Below are 25,257 nucleotides of genomic sequence, written 5' to 3'. Positions count from 1 at the left end.
TCACGCTGTCTGGGAAGAGACACACAGGCTTTTACTGCCTTGGGCTTTTCGTTACATCTCTGGCTGATCATGCCTGGCTTTGCTCAGCGTTGTTATCAAAAACTTCCAAACCTCAGCTGGGGCAGCTGTAGGGGTTTGTCAAAGCTCTCTTTTCTCCCCGGATCGCTTCTGCCTGTGTTTCTGTATGTATTTCCCCTGCACACAAAGTGAAATAAAAAGCTGACTTGAGACCTACTCATTTTATGCCCGAATTACTCCAATTTTCTCTGCCTGAGGCTCCTCATTCCTTTCCACTGTGTGGCTGCTAGCCTGCTGGGACTCCTTCATTGCCCACAAAAGTTTCTTTTGTCCTCCTAAATGGATACTTTTCTCCACAAAATAAAATTTTTGCCTAAACATGGATTCTTATGGAGCTAATTGCTCTTAAATTCCACACAGTTTGGTTAGGCATAGATGTGTGCACTAAAATAAGTTTCAGAATGGCTCAGATTTATTTTAAGGTTTTCTTGTTGGTTTTTTGTTTTGTTTTGTTTTGTTTTTCAGATACAGAATGCATTGATTCCAGTTTGATTTAAAAAAATAAACAAACACCACCACCACCCCCCCCCAACATGGTTTAGCAGCTCATCTACAAGGATCTTGACTGGCTTAACTAAATGGTTGGTGCTCACTCGTGTGTAGAAAAGGCCTTGGTGGTTTTGGATGTACTTTATTTTATTTAACCTAAACACAATTTAATCTCAGAGAGTTAAAAAGCAAGAGTTTAAGATGATGTCTCACAGCTTGAGACAATAACTACTGGAAAAATCATGCAAGCTATCTCATTAGTTTTTGAGCAAAATGTTTTGGTTTAGTGAAGTTATCATTTAAATATTTTTGGATGAAAGCTTTTGGAATTGTTTCTGGTAACAAAGCTTTTCTTTTAAACACAACTACAGCTTAAAATGAAAATATAAGGGGAAAAAAAAAAAAGATGATCAGATAAGCCTTGAGAGAAACAATATTCAATTCTGAGTCAAAGAAAACATTGCCTTTTTCTTTTTTTTTAACGCAAATGAACCATTTTGCTTGATTGCTTGCTTACAAGAAGTTTGGGTTTTGAATCATCCAGAATCATATTCTTTTGTCTACTATTTTTATTCTGGAAGAACCATCAAACCAGAAAAAACCCCAGTATTCGTATGACTTCATTTAAAAGGATCGAGTGCTGTTTCATTGCTCTTCTGCAGAATACTTTTAAGCAGTGCTAGAAATACCATCAGAATAGGGATGTTGAGTGGAATTAAGTAAGATTATGAATGTTGAAGGCAGTTTAAGAATGCCTAATACAGAAAATAAGTAAAACTATGCCACTATGACCTTAGGCGGAGAGATACACTGCAGCAGAACAAACCAGGCTCCTTTGTTACGTGCTGAATATGAAACGGGCTGTCTCAGGGCTTTCACATTCTGACAAGAGAGTCTGCATTAGCAGCTGGTTGGTTTTAATCCAGGCAGCCCTGTCAGAAGGGCACAGTTAACTGGGGAGCCTAGGGAGGAACAGGGACCCTGCAGGGACCTCCTGTCCCCATGGCAGGCCAGATCTAGCGACCAGCTGCTGCTAAAACATTGTGACAGAGGGAATGATGGCCCGGAGTGTTTTCTGGGAGGAAAGGTGGTGTTTTTGTTAAGCAGACCCTGAGGTGGGCAGTCAGACCATGCCCTAGAGATGTGGTGCATGGGGACATACTGTGCGGGCTTGGAAGCAGAAGTGTCATGAGAAATCGCAACCAAGCTGCGGAAAGGGATGAGTAGCGAGTGCACCAAGGTGAATATACACTGTCAAGGGAAAGTAGAGAAGTTGTGGCAAGATTTAGCACCAGTTCATGTGGCAGCAGCATGAAAGCAAGAGAGTGAGGGCATGCTCATGCCTTCTCCTGCCTCATTGTGTTGGTGGGGTCCCTGGTTTGCGGGATGCAAGACCACATGGCATTGCAGGGGGACCACTCAATTTCCCTGGGCTATAGCACTCATTTTTGGCAGAGTGGCAGAGGACAGATCCTTGCTGCTGGCGTACATTCTAGACAGTTCAGGAAGGCTGGATTTTGTGTCAGTCCTGGATGGGAATAGCAGCCTCTGAGCAGCAGGGGCTAGGGACTGGATGTGGCTGCAAGGTGTGCAATGCTCTGCCTTCAGCAGCCAGCCTGGTCCAGGCAGCCTTGCACAAACCCAACACCAACATACAGCCATAGGTAGCAAACTGTGGGAGACAGATAGAAAGCTGTTAACCATCTTAGCAGAATCACTCATTACTCTTTAAAGAGCTCCAGCATGGGATAGCAGGTGAAGCAGGGCTCCTGCTAAACCTTGACAATCCTTCCTAAGTCCTCTTTCAAATCTCTTTGCTGTCTGATCATTAAGTCTTTCCCACTGCAGACCCATACAACAGCTACACCAACCTGCCCTGCTCCTCTGTGCAATTCTGGCTCTAGCTGTGAAGACACAAGCTTGGAGAACATCTGGACACATTGCTGTTCCTGTGCCCAACCTCTCAGTCCCTTGGGGATATTCCCAGGGGGCTTGAGACAATTTTCCTGCTATGAATCACCAGTCAAAACTGGAGACCTTGTCAGGTGGCTGTAGAAAAAGTAAGTATAAAAAAGAAACAAGATAGAACTGTCTATTAAAAAGTAAGATCACAAAAGATTTCACAGGAGAAATCTTGATTACATACAACAGCCAACGTACCTATGCACAGAGGCATCATACTGCATGATGTTGCAAGAGATGGGGCTACCACCACTCATACATGCTTGATAAAGAAAATCTGTAGTGGAGGGAGAACCAGAAACATCTTTCCCTGAGAGTCTGAACAGTCTAGCTTCGGCAAGAAAACCCAGATAGGAGATGTTCAAACAGCTAATCCCATGGAGCAGACATTACCTACAAACAGGCAGTGGTTTGGGGGGCTGCAAAGCAAGGCTGACACAACAAGGTTGGTCAGGAGCAGAGAGGAAGACAAGTCCCACCACCATGTAAAAGTACAGTGACCCTTTAAAGTCAGTGACCTAAGAGTCTACACCAAAATAAGGACACCAGACTTTTTTTTTTTTTTTTTTTTTTTTTTAAAAAAAAAAAGAATACATCATTTAGTGTGGTTTTTTTTTTCAAGCTTGCTGGACATCATACTGAAGCACTGTAAAGCTTGTCAGGGAAATTGTACACTTTTTTTCTGTTGTCAACCAAAGCGTGCTTTTATGGAGTCAATTAGCCACAAATTATGAACACACATCAGTTGTCTGAGAATGAATTACAGTACAACCCAATAAACATAACTGTCTTTGCTCACTGGTCATTGCCCTGATGAGGAGGCTGTCAGACTTTCTTATCCAACCATAAAGGAAACTTCATGTTCATTTGTGTTTCATTCTGCAAACGTGCCTCTTTCAAGTGCTGCAGTGCTACAGTGTGAGGGGAAATGGGGTCATTGGTATTACTTTTCTGACGTGCAAACCTGGACATGAGCTCAGTGGGTAAAATGCAATTACATCAGTGGAAAGGGTTCGTATAAGCTGGGATGCCATGAGTGCTCGGATCTACAACGGAGCCTATAGCTGCTGTCATATTCAATAGAGAAGTGCAGCCAATGTCCTTTTTACATAGTGTATTGTATGCCCTCCACAGACCTTAGAGCCCTTTTTGAAGGCGGAGAGCCACAGTCTTTTCAAGTTTGTAGGTTATTTTTTGTTTCTTTGATTGGGAGGGTTTCTTTTCCTTCCTTTCTTTTTTTTTTCCTTTTTTAAATTTTTTTATTTTTTAAACAGATGAAGAAACTGAGGCACAAAAAGGTGGTGTGACTTGCCCACAGTCAGTGGTAGACCTTGAACCCCCCGGTCTTGTTCACAGCTTTTCAGCTCTCACCTGGGACATGTTTAGAAGGAAGGGCTGCCTATTTTGTTCCCGAGGTGAGGAGAACTGCAGCTCCTCCCAGGGTGAGGGGAAGGGGTGTCACTCTCAGCGGTGATGTCTGCCAGGGGAGACAATGGCACGCATGGTTTCTGCCAGCCCCGAGAGGCAAGAGAAGCAAGGAACCTGAAATGGAGAGGCAGGAATTTGTTGTTCAGGCACTGAGAGAGAAGACATGGGTCTACAGGATGCATTCATGCCTCTCTGTGGCTTTCAGGGCTTCGTGCATGCTGGCGGCGGAGAGCCTTCTGTTGATGTTCCTGTACCTGCACCTCATGAGGTTCCAGAAAGTAGTCCTCAAGTCTCGGTTAAAAAAAGCATAAATCAAGGGGTTGATGAGGGAGTTGGTGTACCCCAGCCAGAGCAGAGTCCTCTCCAGCCGCAGGGGCATGCAGCTGCAGCGGATGCCGCAGATGAAAGGCCGAGCCGTTGACATCAAGAAGAAGGGAAGCCAGCAAAACGTGAATGCCCCCACGATAATGCCAAGGGTCCTGGCTGCTTTCTGCTCCCGTTTGAAGATGGAAATATTCTTTCGGTCTTGCCGGAGCAGTTTGGAGAGTGTGGCGCATTCCTCCACCGCTTTGGTACGCTTCGAGCTGTGGTGGCCCCGGCTGGAGGCCTCTAGGCAGTAGACACCATCTTCTTCATAGTGCTTGGGGAAGTTCATGAAGCGGTGCTTCTCGGCGCTGACCTTGGCAGCTTTGTAGATCTGGCTGTACATGACGAGCATGACTGCCATGGGGATGTAGAAGGCAACCCCTGTGGAGTAGACTGTGTACCCAAAGTCCTGGCTGATGAGACAGACTCTTTCCACGGTGACATTCTTGGCCCAGCCAAAAAGAGGAGGAAGAGTGATGGAGGCAGATAGGAGCCAAACGGTGAAGACCATCTTGGCCATCAGCTTCCCATTTTGTCTCACAGGGTATGTCAGCGGCCGAGTGATCCCCAGATACCTGGAAAAAAGAAGAGTTGCAAAGGGTTAGGCGGGTTGCATGGTGTGAGTGCTGTTGGGTGGTTTTTCATTCCTAAATAGCTGTTAATGCTCCACCACAGGAGAATTTTGGCACTGGGGGAGGCAAGAAATGAATTCACCAAATGAAAATGTTCCCAGGGATGTGCACTTGCAGCACCTTCTGTGAAATGCATTTCACACCCCTTCAGCTTTCTTGCTGAAACAACCTGTTTTGACTGTTCCCCATGCATGACACGAGATGTCATCTAACTGGTGAGTGCAGTCCAAGCTCCACATGGCTTCCTGGGGAATAAAAACCTTAAAAACACTTAAACGTTTGAAAAAAAGCTTCATTTTTCTCCACCGGAACTAGTTTGTACAGACAATGCACAACCATGTCCAGCCAGGGTGTGTAACTCACCCCAGACTGCTGCCCTGCCTGGGAAACACCCAGGAGCAGGGTGGGCTATCCGCAGAGTCATCCTTGCACCAGGATACGTCAGAACTGACTCTAAATGAAATTAATAGACTTTCTGGCAGTGTTTAATAGGAAGCAGGAAGGACAACACCCTTCTCTTACTTGTTCAGGCAACTTGGGAACTCAGGGAAGAAGCATAACCTGCAGCTGAGGTGCCCCTGAGGCAGTGGGCAAGCAAGGAGCAATCTGGGGAAGTTGGGAATTCTGGGAAGAAAAAACCTGGGAAGGAAGAAATCTTTGGGAAGGCTGGATCTGAAAGGGCACAGAAAGCAAAGCTAGTGATGGGGTGATGGAGTGTAGTGTAAGACAGACAGCTGTTGATTCACACCTCCTTTCAGCTGGTGAACTGCGTCTTTGCATCTCGCAGTGCCCATGGGAGACACCCCTGCCAGCAGCACACCCCATTGCTCCCCCTCTCCATCCCACCTGCCACACTGGGACAAACCTGCAGGTCCCTGCAACATTTACTGGAGGTGACCTCTAGAAACCAGGACAGGAGTGAGACAAACAGCTGGAGCAGCCTGCTCCTTTGCACGGCCCATAGCTCCTGAAGTGATGGTGTCCAGCTCGCTCTGGAGAGTGAAATGAGAGGAGCTCTGAGATCCCAAAAGCAGGTGGTGACCCACAGATTCACAAATCCTGATGCCTGGAGTTAGGAGTGACCTTGTCAGCTTGCCTGAAAGGAGCTGGAGATTACATCAACCATCAGCTCCTGCTTAAGCTACGGGTGGAATTTTGAACCACACCAGCCTTGACTGAGAAGGTTTGTGTGGCTACGAAACAGAGTCAACTGTTAGTTATTACATTACAATTGTAAATTAATAAACCAGTAGGGAGCTGGCCACCGTCAGCCAATGCTCCCACTGAGAAACATCTGCCTGCTATTCAGTGTCGAGCAGCCCAGCAAAAGCCTCTAACTAGTCCTATGGATTTCTTTTATGTTACAGCCTTTTTGATTCAAACCTGCCTGCTGTCAGCAATTTGTTGGCATTTTTAGGCAGGATCACACCACCTTCTAATTGTTCTTGGAAAAACTGTGTCAGTCCAGAGGGACAGTACAAACAGCAGCTGTACGGATACTTTTTGCTGAAAGCTGTTCAAGGGAAGAACAGGCTTTTCTGCCAAAAAAAAAGAAAAAAAACCACGAAAATTTCTGCAGAGAATTTTACCTCTATTGTATCTTTTTTTTTTCTCTGACAATCAGTCTCATTGCAGGTGTTAGAAGATTTTTTCTTCCCTGATTATTTCCCTTTTCCAGATCCTCCTCCAAGATTGAAATAAGATGGAAATACAATAAAAAGAAATCCAATCCCTCCTCCCCTCCTGACTGCTAAATAATTTCAAAGCCCAAAGTATTCTCCCCTGACTCTCTGATAAAATGCATTTGAATTCATTCACGGAGTTATTATTTCCCTGTTTTCCTCTGTATTTTCTTCAGCTGGCCTGAGTCACAAAAACCCAAGCAAAACTCTCTGTGACCACCTACATTGCTTGAGTGCCTGAAAGTGTCTGTGGAGGAGACCTGGTGAGAAGGAGGTGGACAGCAGGGCTGGTTTTGGTATTGTTCTTCCAAAACATACTATCCCCTCCTTCCCACCTGGGCTGAGCACAGCAAGAAGCGATGAGCCTGGCTGGAAGATCGGGACTCAGAGAGATGGGTGGGAGCAGGTCAGTGGGATGCTGCCAAATATCCTTCCTGCTGTAGGAAAGGGCTATGGAGGGAGCGCAGAATTGATGTCCTCTAGGCTGGGAGAAAACCATGCCCTGCTGTTGCATCTCCAAATTCAACATTCCCCAAATCACTCCTCTGTATAACCAAGCCTAGAACTTTGCAAACTAATATATGCTGTGCTGTGTGATATCCTTTATTATGCTTTTATTATGCTATTACTGGGTTTTCTTTAGAAGCCAATCCACTCAGGATTTGCTGAAACTTCAAGGAATTTACACACTAGCCAAGCAAAATGCACAGTGACAAGATTTAAAAAGCTGGCAAAGCCGACACCTTTCATCTGTGGGTACCTTGTGCAGTCACTGCTGGAGGAAATGGGGCCGTTTTGAGGTCTTTGCTTATAATTTTGATGAGAGAGGGAAGACCTCAAAATAGGCCAGCGTTTACAGCAGTGTGGGAGGCGAGATTGCACAGGCATGCAATGAAATTCAAATCAAATTCTCTTGCTTTGATTTTTTTTTTCTTTTCTGGTGTGTGTGTGTGTCTGGTTGTTAATCAAGTTTAGTGGTAATCAGGTAACAAAAGCCAGTTCCCAGAGCAGCGATTTACTGGCAGTTTCTGCAGCTTTGCAAGACTCCTGCTGTGCAGAGCTGATTGTGTTCCTGGTGCAATAAACTCTTTCCACATCCTTGTGCCTGCGGATGCCTGGGCGGCCTGAGCCCACAGGGTAGGAGACCTGCCCCAGGCTGGGCTCCACAATCAACCCCATGGATGAGCCAATTCAGCACATTTATTCTACACTCAACGGCAATTGTTGAATCCTTACATTAGGGATTAAATACTAAAGAAAAACAAAACCTCTCCAAGGTGACCCCATCTCCGTTCTGCAGCTGGTAAACTGGGAAAGGATGAAGCTCCACTCACACAGGTTGGCTGAGCCTAAACAAGCCTGGAATTGTTTCCCAGACACTTTTGCCACAATCCCATACCTCCTCTGGGCCAAATTTAAGCTCCATACCTGACTTCCAAGCTGATGCTATGCCTGCTCCATCCTGCTGAAGCAAAGGGAACCTCCAGGTGGAGGATGCAACAGGCAGCAGGAGGCTGCAGCTACCTGTCGCTTCATCTGCCCATGCCCTAAGCCAGGGATGCATCCCAGCTCACTGGAGATACAGTGCAGGGATCTACCTGGCCTGGGACACGTTTGGATGAAAGGCACGGGAAAGGCAATCCATGAAAACACTCTGCAGGTTTCATCCCACCAGTTCTTTTGGGAAACATCCTTTTTTTTACTGAGGATGATGCAAATTTGGAGCATATAATCTCATTTCAGGTTGCAAATACTTCCCAGGGAGAAGGGAAAGCCTCAGTGGAGCTGCATTCTCCACTGGGAAAGCCTGAAGGGACCTTCTTTTGTCAGCTGCATGACATTTTTATGAAGAGCTTCATCAAAAGCTGAACCACCAAAAGGGGTTTTTTGTTTTGTTTTTGGTTTGTGGCATTAAAGAATCTATAACATTTGCAGGCTTTTATATAAGAAAAATATAAGAAAAAGACAGATGTTTCCAGCATTTTTCTGTTTTGACTTAAAGGAAAATCAATCAAATCTCCCTTCATACAAGATTAGTCCTACCAGGTTCAATCAAGAGGCTTTTAGAAAGCGCTCTGTATTAATAATCAATAATAGCAACCTATATTTTAATGGTACTCATCATCTTGGGCAAACCAAGCATTTTCTATATCTAAGCTAACCAAAACATAATGACACTTCAGCCATCAATAAAAACACAACCTCCTCCTCGGCAGAAACAGGCAGCTGCCTAACCGTGCTGACCAAGCTGGCATTCAGGAGAGAACTAGCAGGGACATTTATATTTCCGAAAAGCACCAGGGCTGTTCCTCTTCTTTCTTGCAAGGCAGGAGGAACAGCATGCTTCGTCACAGGGGGAAATTTAAGTTAATGCCTCACTGAGATGAACAACCATTACAACCATTTTATCTCCTTTGGAGCAAGTGTTTCAGGCTCTCTGCAAACTCAGCTATCCTTTTGCTTTAGCTTTATGGTTGACTTTTCTTTGGATCAGTTTAGAAACTGAAAATGTGCTTCCGGATGTGTTTCCATCAGGTTCTAAACCAAAAATCCTGCCCATCCCAAGTTTGGGGGGAGGTGGAGATCCAGGTATGGTCCTGGATCTGTGCTCTCCCTCAATCCACCTCCATCAACTGCTTTGTGGGAGCAGGGAGGATGATGGGTTGATGTGGAGCAATGATGACTTACAGGATGCTCAAGGTACTGCCCTGGGATAATTCACACAACTCACAGCCCATTCCTGGGGACCTTTGAGGCACAAAGCAGCAGAACAGCGACCCAATCACCTACTCCTCCTTTGTGCATCAGAGGACATCCCAGTTATTCCCATTCCCTCATCAAGCTCTGGCACGGACTGAGCCCGCCAGCCCCCGGCACTCACAGCATGCTCTTCCTCCCACCCCGAGCGAGGTGGGCAGAGCAGGGAGGACTGTCCACCCCTTTTCTCTGCCCTGCCACCCCTCCTGCTGCTCAGATCACAGCCTTTGCTCTTTCTCTCTTTTCCTGGCTAGAAATACATCTCAGGCAATTACCCTCTAACTGCTCAGCTTCCCCATCAGGCATCTGGGGGGTGGGATGCAGGTCTGGGAGCAGACAGTGATGCTGTAGCCCAGCTGGGCCCCCAGCACGATGCAGACCCCGTGCAAACACACCTGAAGAACAACCCTGAGCCAGAAGAATCAGGCTCTGTGGCCACCTCCTGTATCACAGGTTTTTCCTCCATCACCCTGCTGAGAGGTCTGAAGCAACATGCTCCCCCCATCACTTCCTTTGCTGCAGCTCCCTTTTCCTCTTTGCCATCCGAAAAGGATGGTGGGGTTTGCATGGCCAGCAGTGGAGAAGATGCAGCAGAGATAAGTAGGTGTTCAAAGGCCACGTGAGATAGGGCACGGGACCATATCCCTATGAGGTGGGATGGTTTTCCATCCCTGCAGTTCAGCACTGGCAGCGTGAGTTTTGCACTAAAGGCCTGAAACCGCCCCACTGCTGGGCTCCTCCGAGCCCTGCCGAGCTCCTTCGGGTGAGCTGCACAGAGATGCTCCCCCAGAGGGCACGGGGGTTGCTGGAGACAGAAAAAATGTTCCCACAAGTGCTTCCAGCATCACCACTTAAAAGAGATCCTCCTTGGCTGTATGACCAGCAGGTGCAACTTAGAGCAGCCATAGGGCTGCTCCCATTTAAGCCAGAGATCCCAGTTATGTGGACAACTCCTGTCCACACTGCATGGAGCAGTTTCCTCCCTGCTGCCTTCCCTATAGCCCTCAGCACCGTCCAGGATTCAGCCTCGGCACACGTGGACCCCCCCCAGGCTGGTGTCTGTACGTCTCCAGAAACCTCCTGCCCAGTCCCATTCCAACAGGGAATGGCAAAGCGAGGGGAGCCCTGGCAGCTGCCCGCCATGGTGGCTGCTTGCAGGAGTGGCGACGTGGGTGAGAGCGACGGGATGGAGCAGTGGAATCGATGGCAGTGGGTTTTGTGCAAGGTCTGTCCTGTTCACTTGCATGTTTGCAAGATTCTCCATTCTCCAGGGAAAGGAAAGGGGGAAAGGAAAGGGGGAAAGGAAAGGGGGAAAGGAAAGGGGGAAAGGAAAGGGGGAAAGGAAAGGGGGAAAGGAAAGGGGGAAAGGAAAGGGGGAAAGGAAAGGGGGAAAGGAAAGGGGGAAAGGAAAGGGGGAAAGGAAAGGGACATTTTTAAAGCAAAGCCAATCTGATTAGCGTGTAGCTGCTTCCCTGCTCCTCACTCCTCAGGAGGAAGCACTGGCGTATATCTTTACTGCGTTAATCTCTTCCTCCTGACAGAGATAGGCTTCTGTCAGCTCTGAATGCACCTGCCTTTTTACAAGCAAGCTTTTTTATTAAAACTGAGCAAGTTCAGCAGCAGAGCTGGACCTTGCCGTGTGGCCTGGGAGTGATTTTGCTTTCCAACCAGCAGCGGAGCTGATCAGGGGTGCGGAGCAAAGGGCAGCTCGTTGGGGAGCAGCAGCTGGCGGGGGAGCGAGGGCTTTGGAGCAGGACTTGCTGTTTGCTTGCCGGGAGGTAACATCAGTCAGCAGCAGGAGGATTTTCCCATCCTTTCTGCTTTGTCACCCTGTTTCACACCTGGGAAGGGTGGGAGGGTGACCAGGGAAGTGGTATAGCTGAAGGCACGCTTCTTATCGGCTGTCTCCCTTCCCCGAGCAGTTCATCACAAACCCGCCCAGCTTAGCAGTGCCAGCGTAAACCCAAACCAACCCCCCGAGAAAGCCAACACGCGCGTCAGATCTGGATCTGGCCCACCGGCTCATCAGCGCAATGTCCCTAATGACGCAGGTTGCTATAATTAGACCCATGGAGGTGCTAACTTTCCCGAGTCTTGATAGTTTGCCAGATGGACTTAGCCTTTCCCTCCTGACCCCAGGTGTGGAGGGTGAAGCCTGCAAATCCTCAAAAATGCATGCAGTGGCTACAGCAAGGTTTCTGGGGACCTGGGATGGCGTGGGGGGAGTTGCTGACATCCTCAGCCAAGCCACAAGTCCAGGGTGCAGCAGACCATCCCATAGGGCTCCAGAAACCCCATAACATGGATTTTCGAAGTGCATCTGGGTAGGTTCTTTTTGTTTTCTTGAATAATGTTATGGTCCAGCCTCCTTCCATGGAGGTCAGGTCATGGGGTCTATCCTCTAGGCTCTGTTCCTCAAGTCAATCAAGGACAAGGTGAAGCAGCTGCCTAGAGGGGGAGGACTAAGCAAGTAACTTAGAGAAGTTTCTTGAGAAAGCCCCATAAGCCCAGCTCTTCCAAAGGGACTGAGGCACCTAATTCCCACAGAAAGCCCTCAGCAACCCCACACACCTGGAAAACACACACAGAAACATTGATCCAACCAGGAACATGATTCTAGTGGCCCACAACCTCCAGAAACACCTTTATATTCAAGCCCACCTGGACACATGGCAGGTACCTTCTCCTCCCTTACCTGTCAACGCTGATGATGCACAAGGTCATGATGGAGGCTGTGCAACACATAACGTCCATGGCGATAAACACATTGCAGAACACCTTCCCAAAGAGCCACTCTCCCCCCACCAGGTCTGTGATGGTCACGAAGGGCATGACAGCGAAGGCCACTGACAGGTCGGCAGCTGCGAGGGACACCACCAGGTAGTTGGAGGGCTGCCGGAGCTTCTTGACAATGCACACAGAGATGATGACCAGACCGTTGCCAGCGATGGTCATGAGGATGATGATGGAGAGCACCGCTCCTATGACAATCTTCTCAGTGTCCCCATAGAGCAGGATCTCCTCTCCACAGTCCGTCGTGTTGGTGAGGTTGGAGGATGGCAGGTCTGGCTCAGCTGGGACGGAGGGTTCCTCAGTCATGAATGGATTCGGGAGCAATTTCTGAGCCGGGTGCTGCTGCTCTGCGTTCTCCACAAAGAGAAGATGGTGCTCCAGAAACCGCCTGGGGCTGACCCTTAGCAACATGCTCTGAGCTCACCGCAGCAGGCAACAGCACGAGTTTTCTCCCAGCAATGACACCTCCAGCAAGAAACCAGAACATTTTGTCACAAGCAGGCTAAGAAAATTAAATATCCCTCCTCACCCCCAGCTCTTGCCTCCCAAAGCTGCGGCTGGATCTCACGGGCTCAGTAAGAAGCAGCTTCCCAAGTCTGCTTAAAGAAACACAGTTTGCTGGAGGATGCTTGGAGAAAGCTCCTCTCCAATTTTAAAGAGCACGAGCTGGCCAGTCTGCCTGCATCGGCTGCCTGATCATCTGCATGGTTTTCCAGAAGGACAGACAACAGCAGTCGATCATAACTGCCTATGTTATTATGCATTACTGCTGAGCTGTGCTGCTAGTCTTGCACTTCTGTGCATCCATACATTTAAATCCCATGCAACCACATGCATATTCTCCTACGTGCATATCAAAGAGTACGTGACAACACCAGTCGCACCGACAAACGTGCACACAGATCACCACTGGCTGTATCTCTTGCATGCATTAACACGTAAAGTTCAGAGCTGTGACTGTAAATCCATGCACATGGCATTTAAAGGCAGCATGCGACTGTACATACCCATAAGAGCACGGTGAGGAGCTGCAGATTGCAGTGGGAGCATATCCATCACATGCAGCACCCTCAGGGTACCACACACTGTCAGGGCATCTCAGCCCATGCCCAGGGCTGTGAGCATCACCACCACACACACAGCAGAGACACATAGAGAGCAGCCACTGCGCTCCCACGCCCGGGTATTCGCCTCTGTTAAGTATTTACCAGCCACCAACAGGGAAACTTTAAGGCAGGGCTCACCCCTGTATAGGGCTCCCAGCATCATGCACAACCTGTATCCTCTGCTTTTTGTTTCAAAGCCCCTTTTCCCCTTGAAGGGAGTTTTGTGGAAATCAAAGCAGGATTGCAGCCCCCTCCTCCTCCTCCTCTTTGCAGCTCCCCACCCCCCTGGGCTGGGGTGATGGGGGTCCCAGAGTTACCTGTGCCGGGGGGGTGAGACATCCTCCAAACGAGCCCCTGCGAGCTCTGGGCAGGCAGAGAAGGCAAAGAGCCACCCCCGGAGCATCCTTCTCCCCTCCCCGCCTCGCCGGTCCCTCCTACCGCCCTCCCCTCGCCTCTCCCCGGGCAGGGACCCAGATGGTCCCCAGCTCCCTCTGATCCCCGAGGAGCAGCAGAGACCGGGCAGAGGGGGGGTCCAGGTCCTGCAGCTACCCCACCCGTGCAGCCATGAGTAGGGAGGAGCACGCCAGGACCTCGAGGGGAAAGGCTGGAAGTTGAGAAGATGCCTTTGAATGCAGTCGTGCCACACAGCGAGGCAGGCACGGGAGGAGCAGCCTGAAGCCTAGCAGGCAGGGTGCACAACAGGGGCACAGAGAAAGGCTAATTCCAGAGCACTCCTCCCCATTACATTGTTTTTTGGTTTGGTTTGGTTTTTTTTTTTTTTTTTTTAAATAGATGTTACAGGAGAGGGTTTCTTTCCCTGCTCCATGTATTTTTCCAGTCCCCTGCTTGTACGAGGTCCCATATACATTCAGCTCTGCACCAAAAAGCATCCCTAAAGACAAGCCTTCCCCTTTTCCTAGTAAAACAAAACAGATAGAATAAACAAACCAGGCAAGAACATGCAGAGATCCACATCCATTTCTGTCTTTGCCAAATGTTGCATGGGTGCTTTGGTGCTGGGATTGCTCTGGATTTCCAACCCAGGGCATCAAGACAGCTGCTGTCCTGGGGTGAAAGCAGCAGAGCAGAGTCATCTCCTGCATTGGTTGTTCCCTTGGGAGCTCAGCCAGTCTGCTCCTCCCCGGGGGGGCTGACAGCGTGGGGCTTCTCCCCTTGCACAGGCCCGATCCTGCACCCCTCAGGGCAATGGGTGTTCAGCCTGGAGAGATGCAGGCAGGTGGCTTCAGAGCTGTTTGCAGGCTCAGAAAGTGTTTCCTGCTGCCCTGCCCCATGCCAAGCACTTGGGGAGCAAGATGGACACCTCCATTCCTGGTGCCACCAGCTCCCTCGCCCACTCTGGGACTGTGCAACCACCCCAGCACCCTCCAGCCCTCCCAGGGACAGTACAAAAGGCTGATTATGGGAAAAACACCTTTACATCTCTGAGACGCAGGACACTGAATTACCTTGGGCCAGGGTCAGCACCAGCCCCAAGAGATCTGGGGGCAGATGCTCCCTACAACAATACACCTGCAAGGAAAGCACCAGTGAGCTATCACAGGGCTTTTAAGGCTGTGCTTAACACTAGGGTTTCTCCTTTGCTGCTCAAGCATTGCCGGGTGCATGGGAGGCTGGCTAAAATAGCTTCTTCACTGGGGCATGGTGTGCTGAAACTGTTTTTTTTCACCTCTGCATTACGAGTGGTTTTTTTATCAGCCCCTCAAGAGTGGTGACAGGCCAAGATGGGATGGGGCTGATGATACACAAACACCCTGCAATGCCTGTGCAACCTGGGGAGCAGGGGCTGCCTCAGTCGCCAGTCTCGACTCACCGATTTTTGGCAGAAAAATATACCTGGTATTTCCAAGGAGCAAGGGGGATCTGCAGAACTCCCTGCTGCAGGGCCAAAGGATTCTGCAGTCCCCAAACCCAGACAGATTCACCCAAGAAAGCCAGGCCCTAAGGACCAGCTGTTAGGTGTTGAAGCAGCCTGTTGCCTGCCAGATGCCCGGAGAGTTTCAGGAAAAACATCTGTGCACGAGCTGCAAACTCCTGCCTTGCTTTCCACCTCTAAGACTGGGGTTTGGCAGGAAGCATACAGGGTGGGGATGGGCAGGAGGCATTTTTCCAGCTTCCCTGGATGTTGTCTTTGGGAGAGTAACACAGTGAGTGGCTCCTGTGCATCAGCAAGGAGCGACAGGGAGGGCTTTTTTTTTCCCCCTCAATGCCCTGCTGAAAGCAGCTGGCTTATGGACAGTGGTCAGGTTCATGTCCTGGCAGAGGAAGACAGGAAAGAGAGAAGGTGCTCATAAAGGTAATAAACTTCATAGGCCCTTGGCTCTGGCCAACTCCTTACACTACTTCTGGCCCAGCCTCAAACCCTGCAGCAGCTTCAGGGAGCAAAATGGACCTCCCTCTCTCCCATCCCAGCCCTATTTCTGTAGGATACAACCTATATCTTCCCCCTTCCCAAACCCCTGCAGGTCTGGGGACTCCAGAGGAGGGGGTTTCCCTCACCTTTCCAGGGGAATGAGCTGCTCTGATAACTTTGGTAGCAACAAAATCCCTGGAAAAACAAGGGCAGAAAGCCACTAGCCATCTCGTAGAACATGCACTGAGCGGCTGAAGGATTAAAAATAATAATAATTCTTCTCCCTAAAACTCTTTGTGCAGCATTCATCCATCTGCAGACCATGATGACCTTGTTAAAACATTTGCTCCTGGGGACAGGCTAGGAAGCACTAATTGCATTTAATGGCAATCAGGTGAGGAAATGGCCACCGCGCCTCAGCCGAGCAGCTAACTGTAGCTTTCCCACTGTGGCTGAGAAGAACGCACAGATCTGGAGGAGCAGGGATGCTGCTAGAGCGAGAGGGATGAATCCCAAAGAAAATTGTCCTTGCGATGCAAAATAGCCGAAGTTTTCTCCCTCCATATGCAGCAGGCAAGAGATGAGCAAAGCCCTCCCACCATTTCATGAAGGCAGTGCCCAGACACATTCTTCTATCTTCATGTACAAATGACTGTTAAAGTGGCTATTTTATTAACTATTAATTGTTAACATTATGCCCTATTAACTCTAATGGCAAGGTAATAGGCACAGTTATTAATATGCAAATTCTGAGAAATCTCATTAACTCCAAGGTCCTCAATCTCTCCGTGTTTTCAGGACTAGCATCCCAATCTTCCTTGTATTGCAGGTGTTGACATTTCTCCCTCCAAGCTGGCGGAGCCTGCCCAGATGGATAAAATGAATCACTTGACACTATCAGCTTTCAAGGAACATCACTAAGGACTGCGCTTGCGTGCAGAGAAGTTCACAGTGAACTGGTCTGGGATATCTAACCTGCCTCTGATTTGGAAACAGAGGGGCTTAACCCACTTCCACAGCAAGGTGGCCAATAACCCAACCATGAGCAGATACCATGGTGCTTCTCCAGTGGTTGTGGTCAGGAATAATGGTGACCAAGGTGTTTCAGAGACCCAAAATGGCTCAGAGCGTCACCTCCACTCCACAGGCGTGAGCCTTGCTTTCCCCCTGAGGCTCCCCCCTCCCAAAGACAGCCCCTTCTCCTCCTGGTGGGCATTGAAGCCCAGAGGTGTTCACCCAGCAAACACCATCTCAGTGCGGTGGGAAGGCAGCACCCAAGAGATTGTTGGGTCTCTTCGACACGGACTCCGAGACCCAGGTCCAGCCCAAGGTGGCCATCTCAGCCCCTTGGTGCATGGGCTAGGGAACGGGGCTGGCACAGCTCTACGGCAAACGAGCCAGAGCTTAGAGGGAAACTGAGGCACTTGAAAGGCCCAAGAAGGCAGCAAAGCTCTGCATTTAAATTTTCAAACACTTATGTCCTTTAAAAATCAACCCACAATCCTAAAAAGGACAAAGAAACCACAAAACTCGAAGAAGAGTCCCTAAATAAGACATGGTACTGTTGAAGTGGCACGGTTTTGGTTGGACCAGGACAAGATCTCCCTATCCCTCTTCCATGGGTGAAGCCATCAACCCAGCTGAGCATTCCTGCATCCTCCCACCTCTTTGGCTTCCCTTAGCACCACAACACCAATAGATTCACCTTTTCACAGAGCTCACCCTCCGGACAGAGGCAAATAGCAGGGGGGGAACCTGCTCAGAGTGCCCTGTGGTGACCAGGGGACTGGTCCCATGGTGGTGACATCGGTACCCAAAGGATTTCAGCAAGGGGATCCCACCAGCAAGGGGCTTTCTGCCCAAAATCCTTTCTCCATGAAAAGAAAAGCCAATACAGCATTGGTAAATTAACGACCTACCTGTGGCTTAAAACTCTCAGAGCTGGGTCTTCAGCTTGTTTTTTTCTTACTGCACCTCCCCAAAACAGAAAAAAAAAATAAAATTTAAACTTTTCAGCTATTTATAAAGGCACTCCATGCATTTTGCGGTTCAAGCAGATGGGGAGCAAAGGGAACGTCGTGGGAAAACGCCACCCAAAGGAGACATTCAAACAGCTCATCTCAAAAGGTGTTTGCTGGAGGGAAGCGGATATCAATGCTACCAGACACAGCCACGCTCCCTCTGCTGGAGTCCGCACAGACAGGCAGCTGTTAGGGTTTAAGCCGCCCACGATTTGCAAATTTTAATAATCTGGGAGGGCTCCCAAAGAACTACCTCTGTGCCCCATCGCAGCTAAAGCCAGGGCAAGCCAGGCACTGGCAGTACCGGTGCCTCATCCCTGTATCCTGCAAAGGCCACGGGGATGAGCTGGAGGGACATTTGCCACAGGATGGGGATGAAGTGGAGGGAGAGGAGCCCCCAACTGCAAGCTTTTGGCCTGCAGACCCTCCTGTCCCCCCTGAAGCTGCCTATGGTGGGTGCTAAAAGGATTTCCAGGGGGGCTGATGAAGCTAGCAGGGAGAAATCAAAAAGCCTGAAGAGGGTGAAAAACGAGTGATTTAGCTGAGGTTTCCAACACAAACCCTTCAGTCTGCAGGTCTGCTCACAACTGTAGTCACTCCTTATACTTTTATTAGCACTACATACTTTTATTAGCAAGCCAGTCTCATTAGTGCTCATTATTTATTTGAAGTGATGGACATGCGGCGTTTCCACCTACTGCTCTCTCATCTACCACCTCCAAGGGTTTGGGTAGAGCAGGGGTCCTCAAACTACGGCCCGCAGGCCAGATACGGCCCCCCAGGGTCCTCAATCCAGCCCCTGGTATTTACAGAACCCCCCTGCCCCCGCTGGGGGTTGGGGGGGGAAACCAAGCAGCCGCAGATGACTGCCTGCCACTGCATCCGTGTGCCAGCCCCCTGGTTAAAAAGTTTGAGGACCCCTGGGGTAGAGCCTGATATTAAGTATATGCAGTGAGGTAGGTGCCAATTTAGATTTTTGGGCTTAGATAAAGAGTCACGCAGCACCGAACTTGTCCCCTTTGATGCGCGGTCCTGGTGTTACACCCCTGGACCATCCAAGTTTCAGGAGGAAAGAAGCGGGTGATGCAAAGCAAGCACTCCTGGCAAAACTTTATTTAAAAGCCAGCAGGATACAGCCCCCTGGAGAGCAGCAGGAAGAGGGAAGGTTGTTTCAGGACATGATGGCAAACCTAGGGCTGGAAACACGAGTCGTGCCTACAGAGTGGCGAGCTCGCAGACCTGTCTTGCTTGCGCTTGGCTTAGAGCAAACCATCATAAAAAACCCACCTTGGTGCACGCCGTTGTGGTCCATGGTTCTGTGTGTGTGTGCTGCATGAAGGCAGATGCTTTCTGCTCAGAATTGGGGGCTGGCTAAGCTTTCATCAAGCCATACACCCACCGGCTCCCCGTTTTCCAGCTGGGATTCTCTGTGCTTGGTGCCAAAGCGACTAGAAGGTGGGAGGTGGGATGAGGCTGGCTGGAGGTTGCAAGTGGGTTGGTTTGGTGGAAAAAAAAAAATAAATACAGGTTTGGAAATGAAACCCTTCCTTGTCTTCTGTTGTCTGTCCCCTAGATGGCACCTGCTCTCAGCAGATTAAATCTCTGATGAAAAACAACAGATTTTGGTGCCTGGGAAGGTAGAGGGCTGTAAACTGCTTGCCAGAAAAACAAACAAAAATCCCACCCCAAACATAAAAAAAAAAAGCCACAATTAATGGCTTTTTTGGCTTTTAGACCAAGAACTTGAGATACGTGACCCCTTGCTGGCTGCAATGTTTTTGCTGCTTTTTCTTCTGGTCCACCTCTGGGTCCTCGATCCCTGCAAAATGCAGCAGGCAGGGGCCATCTGGTTCTTCCTCAGCAGCTTTTCTGCGGCACATGTGCACATCTGGGGGCAGTGAGGGACCCCACCAGACCTGGATTGTTCCGGGAAGATATTTCAGTCCTTTCTAGGGCTGGGAAGTGCACGGAGGAATGTGCCAAGTCCGTTTTCAGTTTAAATCAAAGCAGGACATTGAGAAGGGAAATGTACTGACACACTCCTGTCAGTTTGAGGAAAGCCCAGATGCAACCACCCTAAATAATCCCTTTTTCTCTGTCCTCCACGCCAAGGCATGGCACAGGGCAAAACTGCAGATCTCATCCCTGGGGCCTGGCTCCTCTTTGAACAGTTTATCCATCCAATTTTTGGCTAACACGTATTTAAACCCTTCCTGCAAAGCTCCTGGCAGTGCATCACATGTGTGTCCTGGTGGGAGGAGGGAAACATGTCCCCATCTGACCCCTTCCTTCCCCAGCTCGAATCCACACCAAACAGCACCGACATTTAAACCAACTATTACCAGAGACCTGCTTCGAATGGGGGCACCGTGCACCTCACAGGCTACCACCTCGCCAGGCTGCCCGCGATCATGAGCAGATGACCATCTGCTAAAACACCATGCCATGACACCCAGAAGGTGACAAACATGTCCTCAGCACCCATCCCAAGGGGCTTACTGCACCCCTGTATGTTTAGGGTCCTGTGGTAGCACCCAGCCCTTCGTCATACCTTGCTTCAGCCCAAAGGTGGCTGCACAGCCTCCCCAGGCTGCTCCTGGGCATCAAGCAGGGACCTGGGGGCTGTGCTGGGGAGAGACTCTCACAGACTGGGGAAGGACAGCTGCCACAGAGAGGCCACCGGCCCAGGGGCCCCCATGGCTCCCAGGAGGCTTTACCTGATGGGTGCACCACCGCTTCTTACCCATTCTTTGGTCCTGTTCTCAGGGCCTCCAGCTTGTCCAGGAGGGAGCAGTCATAAGTAGGAACACGCTCTCGACTCTCCAGTCATCTTGCAAGAGGTCTCCCAGGTGTTCAGAACAGTTCCCCCACCTATGCGATCCTTCATCACAGTCTGAGATCTCCGAAGGGAGAGATGCCCCACTCCCCTCCCACCTCAAGCTGCTGCTCGCTGCCAAAGCCTTAATCCTCACACCGGTTTGAGGATCGATTTGGCTCCTTTTGAAGGTCCCTTCTTGGACCTTGCTGTGAAGGGGGATGCAATCTACCTGCCTGAAGACAGTGTAGAGCCTGCTTCCTGCTTCACCCTTCTACAGAAAACTGTGGTAGAAGACTAGTGCAGCAAACACAGTCTGGGCATCGTTCACTGCCCCAAGGACTGGCACATCTCAAAGGTTCCCATACCAGAGCATGGGGCAGCTCAGGTCCCCAAAATCTGAGGCACTCACATGCTCAACAGCCCACCAAAGTTAACACTGTGCAGACTCTTTCCCCCTTTTCTTGATAGCCTGTTTATATATTTTATATATATAATGAGGGTCACCAACACTGCTTTGAGGGCAGCTCATGCTGATGAAAGCCAGAGCTAGTCCTCTGCATGGAGGAGGAATCCCACACTACCTGGAAAGATGCAGTGGCTGGAAGGCAAGGAACAAGTGTGCAGACTCTGGCTCCTCGCAGATGGTACTACCAGACCCACACGGCCTTTCTGTCTTACCCTTACACTTCAACCTCAGCTTGCTTTCACATGCAAAAAGCCATTCTTTCTGCAAAGTGAGCTCCTCAAGGTTCCTGATGATCTAGAGGGAGTTGGAGGGCCACTATCCAAGCCTGGGTCCTGTAGTAATTAACTTGTGAATTTACTCCTTGGAGAAGTGGACCATTCTCAGGCTCCTATGCTTGTGTTGGGATCACAGTATCTCACTAGGTATTGGACTCATCTCTGGTTTGGATGGTGCCAAGGATGTCAGAGCCACAAGGGCAATGCTAGCCAGGTCCAGATGCTCTCAGTGCTCCATATCAGGTAGAAGACACAGTTATTTCTTATGCTTCCCCATTAAAGTATGAAGGAATCCCATTTTTGGCTCCCCAGACTCCTATGGGCAAGATGTGTCCCTACATTCACAGCTGAGATGCTCAAATGCTACCACTGTGGGGGATTACAGAAGTATCTCAGCCACAGGGATCCCATCAGTCACCAAATACAGTACATCGGCACTAGGAGAGAAATCCAAACTATGCTGGGAGCTTAAGGTTAAATAAAGGACACTGATTAGGCACAAAGTAGAAATATATAAACAGTATATTTCTTTTTATTTTGGTTTTAAATACAGAATTTCCTTATACAATAAAGGAATTCCCTCTCCCTCCCCCCTCCCCCAAGCAACTCTTATCAAAAGAAATCATTCACTGTAAAATCAACACTAGATAGAGGCATGCGCTTTAAGAGCATATTTAGCAAGTGCAATATCTATAGGCCCTATCTCCCTAAATAGGAACATGTGCTTTCCCTCACTTAAAACGGCTCCCCAATCCATGACAGAAGCCTCACCAAATACAGAAACATTTAACCCGTTACATGCCACATGACATGTTGGAAAATAAACCCACCGTTGGTTGCCTTCTGGTATGCTGCAGGTCACCCCATCCTGGAAAGGGGACACAGGGTTTGAGAGGAGCAGTCTCTGCCTCAGGAAGGTTCCTCCTCTTAAATCACCTCCTCGGAGCTTATCCTGCATTTACACTCTCTCCAAGGAAAGCAGGAGGCGGAAAAGAGGGCATATTTAAGATACATCTCCTTTCTCTAGTCAGACCAAAGGGAAGAGGATTTGGTTTGCACTGATGTTCAAGAGCACGTACTTTGGAGAAGGTGGGGTTTAGCAGCTGAACTGCAGCACTTTCATAAAAAGAATTTTTGGGGTAACAGCATCTGTGTGGGAGCAAGGTGCAGCTTCACCTCAGTAAAGAAGACTGGGGGAACTGGGGGGGGGGGGGCGGGGGTTAAATACTTCTGAAAATAACAGAGCACTAAGCCACCTTACTTATTAAATCAGAGCGGCTCTGCCAAACATGAGGCCAAATCCTCAGAGGGTCAACAGCGCAGTAAGCTTCTCACTTTCCAGCAGCTGTCACGGTTTGCAGTTGAATCGTGCTTTCTCCCATGGGAATAGATCCACTTAGACCTGCTGGGCACTTCCAACCACAGCCCAGCACCGGCTGGGGACGGACACATCCAACACCCCCACCCCCCCCCCACCCCCCCCCAAGCAGCAACACCTGCCAGACGCAGGCACTTAAACCCAGGGTCCTAATTACACTTTGGCATCAGAAGTCTTGGGGATGGGAGGTAGCGGCTAACACCCGGGCAAAGGAAACTCTGCAACAGAAATGTGAATCACTTAAAAGCCTATTTCTGTAGGCCAGGACGCTGCTGGGGATGCAGTTTGAAGTCACTGGAAACAGTTACATATTTGAGAAGTTCAGAAAGAGGTGATGCTTTAAGTAACAGAAAGGTGGCTATGGCAACTCCCAAGGTAAGCCGTTCACGGTGAGGAGGGTACACTGCATGAGCTCAGTCATGTCACTTGGATGTCAACCAACCACCTCCTGAAAAGAAATCACCTGCAGAACTGGGGATGCCACTGCCCACAGCACTGAGGGCTGCACCTTCTGTTCCAGCCACCTCTGATCTGCCATCGCTTGTATGGACACTTGCAAAAACCATCTAAGCCATCCCATCACGTGGAACTTATCAAAATGTAACGTCTGGAAAAAGCATGCTGAGACACCGATCACTGCTGATAAGCAGAGTGAGAACTGATCGCAGCCCTTCAGCAAGCCTCACAAGCACTGAAACTGATACTCCAGCTGTTGAATTTGATATGCCTATTTTCTGCAAAACCCTGATCATGTAACAGACTTCACTGCTAGAGACCTCTTTTTATTATTATTATTATTATTTATTTGCATGCTAAGGGCAAAAAGCCAGCATAGCTCAGGTCAAGAGGGAGAGGATTTAATTGCAAACTGCTTTTTCCAACTCTTTGCCATTTTGTTTGCTTTTTGGACACCGACCTGTGGCTCAATAAGGAATACTGACAGCTTTTGCAGCAGCAAAAGTAGAGTACACAGTAGGTCACACAGATGACCAACTGAGATGCCACACACGTTCCCTCTTCTGCTCCAAGCCTGCTCAAGAGCAGACTTCAGCTCTCCATGCAAGCAGCTCTTTGCAGCAGAAATGCAGATGGGGAGCAGAAGGCAGTGTCTCCCTCAGGACAGGCTCTTAATATTTAATGTGACATCAGAACAGCACCAAGTGGTCCAAGATCATGCAGTTTTCTACAAGGGAAAGACACACAGCCAGGGATTGTCTCAGTTTGAAAGGAAAAACATACAAAAGCTGAAGAGAAAAGTGCTAATTTGTATTTCTAAAGCATGTACTCTGGCAACTCCCTTGTCTTTCTGCTCTTTACACAATATTGATGGTTTGCTCTTTGCAACCAGATCTGCAGCCAGTAGTGTAATGGACAGGGTTTGGTACTTAAATGCCTTAATTAGATATGAAAACAATTAGAGAAGACTATTCTCTTCTAAAATCCACAGGCCTCAGCACAGATATAAGATGGGGCAAACCCCATCCCATTACGTTTAAGTTGTTTTGGAAGCTTGACAGATGGAAGGCAGACAGCCCAACTGGAACACTGCACCTAAAAGTAATCATCCCAAGAGATGCAGAAGACAGTGAAACTGTAGGACAGTTCTGAATCCTTCAGAATTGCTTATTACAGCAAAGTGAGCCACAAGGGAGCAGCTGCTGCCACGCTGCTGCTCAGACACGGGCTCAAGTTCTCCAGAGAAAAATTCCCACTCGGCACTTTGCAGCATTTCCACAGTAGAGACGCCAGAGCCAGCTGCCAGAGGAGGGCTGAGGAAGATGAGAGCTTGGTCAGGAGATGGCAGAAAACAGTTTGCACTGAAGTTTGGAGGAGGCTGGGTCGGGAACAGACAGACAACCAAGCTCAAGCTTTTGGTTGAGTTTGAGCCGACCCTAGTTCTGCCCGTTAACCTTCCAGGCAGGTAGAAACACTACAAAAGACAGGTACAGAACACAACGAACAAGAAAAAAAAAGCTTGATCAAGAAGGAACATTAACATACATCAACAGGTAGTGTAGATACACGCATATCTACACGTAGTGTAGATACATGAGGGTAACAGATGGGAAAACGGTAGGTGCTTTTGGTGACACGGCATGTCTCGGGTCCCGTTTTTGTTGCTGAGATCTCCGCTGAAAACCCCCACCCTTCCCCTCCCACCCCCCAAGCAGTCTCCAGCTACATCTAGCTTTGGCCAACTTCATGTTTCTTCAAAGAGTGTCCACAGAACACAGTCCAGCAGCAGTTTCTAAAGCAGCCAAATATGATATGCAAAAGTTTACAAACAGTTTCAGTCTTTTGGTAGAGCTGGGGATGTGGACCTTTTGGGGAGAATTGTTCGACCTACGGTATACGGAAATGTGACTGGCTACTGTATTTCTTTTTGGAGCATCCCAGTTCACACAGGTCATTAGGAGGTGTGTATCATGTCCCACAGTCCCTGGGCTCATCTTGAAGCATTTCACCAGATGGCAGCTCTGAAGCAAACCAGCTGAATTCATTTACTCCATCCCCATCCTTTCACAGCAATGCGCTGATGCATATCCAAGTAGACCTTGACATTTATTAATAGCTTTATATGTTGACGCCAGAGAATTTGGGGATTGTTGCTAGTGAAGTTGTCAGATTCGCTTCC

At 49.0% G+C, this 25,257-nt stretch overlaps 1 protein-coding gene across 2 annotated transcripts; it reads right to left on the bottom strand.

Moving 5' to 3' along the window:
* Window positions 1-3,113: 3,113 nt before the first annotated feature.
* Window positions 3,114-25,257, bottom strand: LOC308067636 (5-hydroxytryptamine receptor 7-like). 2 transcript variants are annotated; one of them, XM_080396838.1, is made up of 3 exons: window positions 13,611-25,257; window positions 12,090-12,652; window positions 3,114-4,898 (listed from the first exon to the last, which is right to left on the bottom strand). In XM_080396838.1, the coding sequence occupies exons 2-3, from the start codon at window positions 12,596-12,598 to the stop codon at window positions 4,127-4,129; spliced, it is 1,281 nt and encodes a 426-aa protein (XP_080252964.1). In that variant the 5' UTR covers window positions 12,599-12,652; window positions 13,611-25,257; the 3' UTR covers window positions 3,114-4,126. The 2 variants fall into 2 exon arrangements, with proteins under 2 accessions (XP_080252964.1, XP_080252963.1); XM_080396837.1 differs by having other exon boundaries at window positions 12,090-25,257.

This window comes from Falco punctatus (genome assembly GCF_963210335.1).
Source record: "Falco punctatus genome assembly, chromosome: 1".
Classification (NCBI taxonomy): domain Eukaryota; kingdom Metazoa; phylum Chordata; class Aves; order Falconiformes; family Falconidae; genus Falco; species Falco punctatus.
This window is presented reverse-complemented; position numbering and strand designations above follow the sequence as displayed.